The sequence below is a fragment of the Dendronephthya gigantea genome, unplaced genomic scaffold, assembly GCF_004324835.1.
Source record: "Dendronephthya gigantea isolate DGI-Jeju-01 unplaced genomic scaffold, DenGig_1.0 000059F, whole genome shotgun sequence".
In the NCBI taxonomy this organism is placed as follows: Eukaryota; Metazoa; Cnidaria; class Anthozoa; order Malacalcyonacea; family Nephtheidae; genus Dendronephthya; species Dendronephthya gigantea.
The window spans coordinates 598,804-607,628 of record NW_021163069.1 but is presented as its reverse complement, the minus strand read 5'-3'; the positions used below and the strand labels follow the sequence as shown (position 1 = coordinate 607,628).

General features: G+C 35.3%; 1 protein-coding gene across 1 annotated transcript; it reads left to right on the top strand.

The window, feature by feature from the left end:
* The first annotated feature begins 6,309 nt into the window (after positions 1 to 6,309).
* LOC114530038 (trace amine-associated receptor 5-like) lies at positions 6,310 to 7,419 on the top strand. Its single transcript, XM_028551619.1, has one exon. It carries the CDS (start codon positions 6,310 to 6,312, stop codon positions 7,417 to 7,419), a length of 1,110 nt encoding a protein of 369 aa, XP_028407420.1.
* The last annotated feature ends 1,406 nt before the right edge of the window (positions 7,420 to 8,825 follow it).

Genomic DNA, 8,825 nt, shown 5'->3' with positions numbered 1-8,825 from the left:
TTAGCTTCATTTGCAGACTTACTCGGCGGGAAATATACTCCAGCAGTGATTATGCAGCTATAAGGTCTTCGCATTCTCGTTGGATTATGTATAAGCCAGAGCACTTCCATATCATTTGTCTCAAGATGGTGGAGTCTTTTTGTTGGTATAGAGTTATGTACATAGGCCCCAGGGGTAGGTCTATCTTTACGATATATATTAAAGGACTTTCCGATGTTTACCACCGATGAAGGGATATTTTCTGATAGCCAGGATTCTGTTACTATGGTGATGTCAGCATTATTTAACTCAATGACACTGGCGAGTTCATCAATTTTATTTGTTACGTGACGTGCGTTGGTTACAAAAAACGAAGGGAGTTTTGCCTTAATTTTGGAGCCACCATTAATATAAATGCAGTTTAAAGAAGAAGGACTATTAACTTTATCACCACCATAATTCCTTTTATCACAGACATTTTTTGATCGAGTAGTAATACGAGTAGGAATTTTATACGAAGTAGGATCAGGTATCGTTAGGTTTTTGTTCACGCTATCATTAGGGGCTATACCAGGGTTTTGGCAGGCCGTGCTCTGTAGTGAGGGTAATCGTAGAAGGCATAGGGCGGCAGATTCGGAATTGGGGTTTTTATTTGAAGTTTCGGGTAAGGGTAAGGGTTTGGTGTTAATTGTGACATGGAAAGAAAAACGTCTTCATCAACCAAATAAGTATTTTATCGCTTTACTGTCTGTCGCAGATCTTCTAGTTCGTTTAATTTTGGCTCCATTCTTCGCTTATCAAATATAGATTTGGAATACAGGTTTGATTATGTGCCGCAAAAAATTTCGATTCATCTGTGTCGTTTTATGGTGTGGATGGACGTCTTTGCTTTAACAACATCTATTTACTCGCTGACATTCATTAGTTTTGATCGATATCTCAAAATCAGCAATAAATAAAAAGTGTATTTTTATCGAAATTTTGTTACACAGAGGCGAGATGCAATTTACTCGACAAACGTCATCATCGGAAAATCATCGGCTGTTGAAAGTTCGGAAAATTACGACGACATTTTTTTTGTTGAGTTGGCCTTTTCCGATTATGACGCTTGTCGAGTAAATTGCATCCCGCATCTGTTTAACAAGATTTCGATAAAAATACATTTTTTATTTGCAAAATTTAAGCATTTTTAAGTTATTTTCAAGTCTAAAATTGACACAAAAATTGAGTAAATATATCCAAGGTGTTTTGTATCTAGTTTTTTTAAGAAACTGGCGTAATTTTTGTGTTTCAAGCGATGGTATTAATGTATATGCATTGTATTTTTTGTCAGAGAGTTGCATTGCATGCCAGCCTTAGGATAATTATATACATAAGGGATAGTATACTGTACCCGCATTGACCGAGCTGCCTATGATGTAATGAAAATCGCATACAATTTTCGTTGCTGATCGAAGCTGGATTCATTGAACCCAACGTCGTCGATTATTACTCTTATAAAAATTACAACACTGTATATAAAAAACAAACTAACACTGCGGTTGCGGTCGACGTTGAACTGCTGAGAACGACAACACAAGAATGAAATCGAAAACATCTTAAAAAATGTCAGTCGGCGTCAGTGAGACCAAGTTTCCACAGAGGTTCAACCTCGGTTCAACCTAGGTTAAAAGCGGTTTTTGTTAGGTTATTTCCGGACAGTACTGTACATGCGTGTAAATTTAAAATTACTTAAACCATCGCCTATATTTACATAACATCCTGGCTAGCGCAATAACCGTGCATTGCAAGAAATTGTAATAAAATTGACCTTCACGTGGCACTAATGTGGGATGATGAAGGTTTAATAAAAATAATATTTAACAAATATTCAATATTCAACAAATATTTGTGAACATCACGAAATAAAACACCCGAGACTAAGTGTAGAAATTTTTTAGTTTAAAATGTAGTATGTTGTAGAAAATCAGTATATCTTTTACAAATGTAAACAAATATCACTGCGATTTAAATAAAACGATGTAGTTTTTTTAACAGATACAGCGTGGTTTTTTAACTTTTAGCTACAGTATTTTCTTTAAAATTGATCGAATTCTTCTTCTGTCACTTTGACAAAAAACAAGTAGCAATCCGAATTCGTTCGACCAATCAGAGGTCAGAATTTTCAATGATAACTTTTGTAATTATACGTATATACAGTAAAAAACTGTCAGCGAACATTTAACACGTTTTAGTAAAAAAATGAAGTAGTTAACGTTAAATTGCTAACACTATTGACAAAACGATAGCAAAATCAGCTCGCAGCTGGGTGATACAGGGAAATAATTAGTCACGCATTGCGAGAAAAGGAACAATGACCTGGCAGGAAAGTTTTCAAAACGTTTGAACACACAAGTTTGGCACAGCTAGCGCTGGCGATAAGTTGCGATCAAGATGAATGACATAGATTAAAATTATGTGGATGTGATCCTGACTTCCAGAGTCAAGCTCAACTGACATAATCAAATAATCTAAATCTATTTCAAATGCCTAGCTTTAAAAAAGCACCGAACACCTTATCAAAGTTCTGTCGTCGACAAATCATGTATAATATTATGATGCAGGAATGCATGGGTCCAGCGCTAGTGCACTAATTTGCATGACACAAAAAAACTGTTAAAAATACTGAATCGCTTTGTTTTGTGATGCAAATTAGCGCAGATCGACAGAAGTTTAAAAATATAATTAAATGCATTGAATCGATAGATACCGTTTATACTCATACTTAGCTTTCCTTAAAGGTCAATGTATTGAGACAATTGGCAGAAATTTTGCCATTCAGCTTTGTACTATGGGTAAATTACCGATAACACGCAACGGCACTTGCTGCAAATATGGCTGCCAGTGAATTTTTTACTATTTCTGCCGTTTTAATGTTAATAGTACGTATTTTGTTGGCTCTTAAAGATTGGTATAAATTAATGAATTTATTTTAGATGAATTTTTATCTCCGCAAATTCCAAATTCGTAGTGAAATAGGTCACACGGCAGAGAGCATAAAAGCAATGATGTAATGAGAAATAACAAATACACGCAATATCACGCAATAAACAATTACTTGCCAGCAAGATGGCTAACTTTGGACTCGTGATAAACAACGGAGATGGACATCTATGATTCGTTTGTCTTGTCTAATGATGTAATTAGACATCGCATACAACTTTCGTTGCATCTTGAAGATAGTGTTTCATTGCCCCACACGTCGTTGATTACTACTTTTAAAGATTTTTTCCCCCTCTTTTGTTGTTTTATAGGTACTGCATGCATTTTAAAAATTATCGATTTCTTTGTCTGCCACTTTGACAAAAAAAACTGCCACCATTTTCAAAAATCCGCTTATATGTGATTATCACGTAGTAATCGCGGAGATTATCACGTGATATATAGGAATCGTTCAACCAATGGGAGGTCAGAATTTTCAAATTAAAAGTAATTAAAGTAGTGAACGTTGAATTGCCAACACTTTTGACTAAAATTTTACAAACATCAGATCGCAGCTGGTTGATATTCATGCAGGGATATAATTGGTCACGCAGGGCGAGAAAAGGAATGCCTGGCAAGAAAATTTTGAAAACGATTAACCTTTAGCACTGCTGGCGATAAAGTGCAATCTAGATGAATGACATAAAATTATGTAGATGTGATCCTAATCTTCTAAAAATACCCGAGTCATGTTCAATGTGATAAATATATTACTTTAATTATACAATTAAATTTTCGTTTTGATTAAGAGTCCTGTGCTTTTTTAAATCTATAGCTTATGAAAAAGATAGATATTTAAAATCTAAACGAATTTAAACTATTTTGAGTATGTCAACGAACATTTAACATATCCTTATAGTGAGAATAGTAAACGATAACTTGCCAACACTATGCACAGAGCCTTATCAACAGCTGACATCAGCTGCCATAGAACTGGTCACGCAATACCAGCAATATTTAAGGACGCTGTGATCTTGAGAACTGTCACTTGAGCTCCTAAATTTGTGAAAAGCAATACTGAGGGCACTTGGTCGAACTGAAGTCAGAAGACAGAGAGTAATCTAAGGTGAATTTGATTTAAAATATATAAAATCTAACCATGCACGTAAAGGTTAACCAGTTTATCTACGTTTTACTCCGAGTTGTAGACACTATAAGTAGCCCATGCGCCGTTACAAATCAGCAGCGCGTAGAACCCTAGTAGCATGATCCCGCGGAAATCATTAGCTAAGAACTGCAATTCGTAATAAGCAGATTTCAAATTTGGTAGGCAAAAATATTCATGGATGCTCAATGAAAAAATATATCCGGTTGCATTAAGGATTTGAAGCTTGCACACGTTAAAAACGCATTGTCTGAATTAACCTTGTGTTTACTTTGGTCTTTAAGCCTCAAAAGGGCATTTCACAGCTGTTAGATGACCTGTCAAAAGACTGCAGAATGCGTATTCAGAAAAACTTTTTGACTAATTTAATATAGTTTTTTTCTTTGAGAGCGATACAGGAATGCTCAATTGGGATCGAGGGATTAGATTTTCAGGTTGAAACTTTATAGACACAATTTCTGCGGTGTTACACAGTAGCGCAGGATACAGCTAAAATCGATATCTACGGACTGCGGAATCCTATGTCCAATATACTTAAGCGAAAGTTTGCGTTTGTTTTTCTAAAAACCAGGGAAAGTGAATTTTAGTAGAACGAATGAAAAGTTTGATTGTTTTGTTTGTCACTATTAGGGTTGGTGAGTTTGCATGGTTGCATAATTAAATCGGAGAAATACAATTTGCAAACAAACTTTAATTCGTATTTCACTAATTTCGGGGTGAACGTTTTAGCTTTTACCAAAATAGCCTGAAGGTACACTAACAAGCATTAATTCAACTTCTTATTTTGCTACACGATACTTTGCCAACTGTTTCTGCAAAAGCCTATATATCAAAACCTTATCTTATCTGATTGATAATTGGTCATGCACGCACATGCGCAAAACAACGATATCCAATGGCCTTATACGATCCGAAACATCTTGAGAACAGTTCAAATGAACTTCTACATTTGTAAGAAAGAGAACCGGGTAGTGAAGGTTGTGTAAAAGTTAGTCGAAAAAAGAAGTCAGAAAATAGAAAATTACGATACGCCAGGTATAACAAGTTGTGTATATAACGTATTTTAACTTTAGTAAACATTTTCGGGTTTTTTGTATGTCTTTTGTCGAGAATACGGATAATTTTTTCGTCATAATCGTTAATTTCTTGATTTCAAACAAACAACAACACTATTCCCGCCATTTTCTTTATACCACGCGTTTTTCCGCAAATTAATATTTACCAGTAAATATATGAAAAAATCAGCCGCTGCAGCGAATACGGATGACGTTAGCGCGATACGGAGAACAAATTCATGATGTACGTGGCAGAAATCTAGCTTTCTCATTGGACAATTTGAATTTGAGGTATAATATTTCATATTATATTTTATATTAATATTCATGTTTTGTAAACTTACACTCTGATTGGTCGATTTGTACCACGTGAGTGAATGTTATATAGCAACAACCTCACGGCAGTGCCGTGATAGGATTTATTGCACTAGCAAAAATGCAAAATGGCGGAAACAAACAAAAAAATTGCCGAATTTAGTGAAGAGGAAATTAGTGTAATTATAGATGAAACCACACCTGAAAATACTAAACGGGCAACCCTTGGGGTTTTTCTGTATTTAAAGTTAAGCATGTGTTGTTTAGTTAAGTTTAAAAATGATGTAAAGTCTTTCAAGTTTACTAAAAATGAATATTAAGGTAGAAAAAAAACACTTTAATTATACTACGGTGTTCATCGGGTACGTTACATCCGGCGTAAAAGTTTCGACTATATTTAAAAGGGTACGTGATGAAAGTTTTTTGGGTCTGGGACTCATTACTCTCTTATTTCTGATCATAAATCATTGTTTATGTCTAATGTGACATGTCAGCATTGAATTTGTAGTTCGGTTTACCTGCAAACATCATTATAGTTATAAAAATATATAGTTTTTAAATTTAATCTATTGATGAATGAATAAGATTTCCACATAGTCAGATCACGAAAATGCTTGTTTTAAATCAATATGAGCACTAAAATTTGAGAGAACGAATGCAGAGTTCGTAATTGAAAATATAAGATCCATATCTTGATTTTTATCCATCTTTTCATTCTTATTTTTTGCGTATTGAATATTATAATTTTCCCTTCAACAGTGAATTTTCCGCATGCGTTTCGGCATACATGAATATATACTACTCATTTCCCAGGGTTAAGATCTGCAATCCGTAATGGAGTTGACAAACAACACAACTGCTGTAAGTAATCCTACAAATCTAGCAAATATGTCAACAGCTGATGACTGGATGATTGAAAGGGATGAATTTTGGAAACGGTTAGATTTCGTACAACAACTCTTAACAATTTTGATCGCTGTCTTCACAATTCTTGGAAATTCTTTGGTGATATTTGTGACATGGAAAGAAAAATGTCTTCATCAACCGAATAAGTACTTTATTGTTTTACTGGCTGTCGCTGATCTACTCGTTGGGTTGTTTGTGGCTCCATTCCTCGCTTATCAATTAGGCGTTGAATTTGAGAGGAGTGAAAGTAGTATGTCGGTTCATCTTTGTCGTTTCATGTTGTGGATAGACACCTTTGCGCTAACAACATCTATTTATTCGCTGACATTTATCAGTTTTGATCGGTATCTCAAAATCAGCGGACCACTTTTGTACAAATCACGAATGACCACTTCCAGATCAACGAGGATCATTTCCGTCATTGTTCTTATCTCGGCTGCTTTCGCCTCCTACTCTGCCACACCTCAGTCAAGAAGTTATGGAATCATGGACACCGGGTCTGGCTCTTGCAATCTTCACACTGACTTCGAAAAATCCGCAACATATTATCTTATGCTAACAATAATTGCTTTTTTTCTACCTGCTGTAGTCATCCTGATTATGTACGCTTTCATTTTTCTCGTCGCTCATAAACGAAACAAAAGGCTAGAGAGGGGGGAACTGGGTCAAACAGTCATCAATCATCGTCAAAGAAATGCATTACGTCGAGATATGAAAGTGATCAAAATGCTGCTGGTTGTCGTTGGATCTTTTATATTTTGCTGGGGTCCTTGGTTTACTTGGACATTGATGTTTTATTACTATCCAAATATTGTTGAATGGGATAGCACTTCATTAAGTTACTGGTCCAGATTAATCATATTCGTTTTTATAGCCAGCACACTTCCATTATTTAACAGTTTGTGCAATCCAATAATCTACGTGTGTCTCGACGAAACATACAGAGAAGCTTTCAGACAACTTTTCCGTCGACAAGACGGAAGAAGACAACAGCCATCAACAGAAATGCGATCATCGACGTCCACGACAACTATATAAAACAGTTACATGAAGTAATCATGAGGTGGTCCTTATCTGAAATTTCAACATAAGTAAGACAGGAAGCAAATTCTTGTACAAAATAAGACTTCCAATACATATTCTGTATATAATTTTAACACATGTAATATAATAATTTATTATCATGTCGCAAAAGCTTAACTTGACTTACTTTAGTATAGATTGTAGATAAAGCGTGCATGAACGCGAAGCTGCAATTACGAATTATTATAATTATAAGCCAGCATGTACAAAGCATTGTTCATACAAAAATTTGAAAAGGCTCAGTTACAAAAAATATATAGTAAAAAGAATAAGTAGGGCGGGGATGCTGGTCAAGTAATTTTTTGAGGTATTAAAGCAGATGTCCTCTGTGTTGGAACTTACAAAAATTACAAAAGAATGAACAAATCGCCGTGTAATACATAAAATCTATAATTGTTGAAGTATCGTGGATAAGTTCAAAATGTAAAACAGAATTATATCTATTTATTGAATAACTAAGCTGAAATATTTCGATGAAAATAGTTTAACTCTTTTCTGTACTCGAGGTTCTACCATTTTCCGGACGTTCTGTTTACACTAGGTTATCTTAGCAAGTATTTACCCTATGAATACTCAGAAGGTTTCATTTGAAAGCTTAAAGTATGATCTTTCATCTGATGTATTTGTTTTTGCAATTCATAACTATCGCCGTCCGGATTGAACATAATCCCAAAATTACATGCGACCGCATCGTTAAAAATTGCGAAGAACAGTCACACGTTTGGCTGAAAATCAACTAACATACGTCGTCTGAATGATTTTTACCGGTAAAATCGATTTCCGGGGCATCTGGTTTCCTAGGATACACCAGTGAACTCTAAAAAGACTGGAACGATAACTTGGCCGCCATCTTTGAAGCCAGCACTGATGGCCGCCATGAAGGCCAAGAGTTAAAATAACACCACCAAAACAACGCCGATTTTTATACACAAATCCATCTCATCTGATCATGAAGAAGAGCTTAAAACAAGCATTGACACTTAGATTTTACTAAAAAACAAGTTTTATGAACGTGAAAAGGTGCAAACCTATTTTTTTTGCGAGTTGAAGGCGAAGTTTTTTTTCGGCCCGTTCAAATTCTTTAAATATTTCAATACAAAGCTGGTACCTCGCCGGTTTTTACAGTAAGATGACGCGGATTACTTCGGTCTATCGAAAAAGGGTAAATTCGTTGTTTAAAGTTGAAGTGGTCAAATAAAAATTGCACTTTTCTGCCAAAAAATACGATTTTTACGGAATTCTCACTCTCCCCAGTTCTTTTGAAGGCTTGATTTGCTCGCGCGGCTCCCGCCTTAATCAGCAAATTATATTCAAATCGGCTTCAAGTGGGCTTCATCCAATGACTAGTCTTTATTGTTGAG

Bases quoted from the DNA above. Each gene is read 5' to 3' on its own strand.
- LOC114530038 (XM_028551619.1), top strand. From the start codon at position 6,310: ATGGAGTTGACAAACAACACAACTGCTGTAAGTAATCCTACAAATCTA.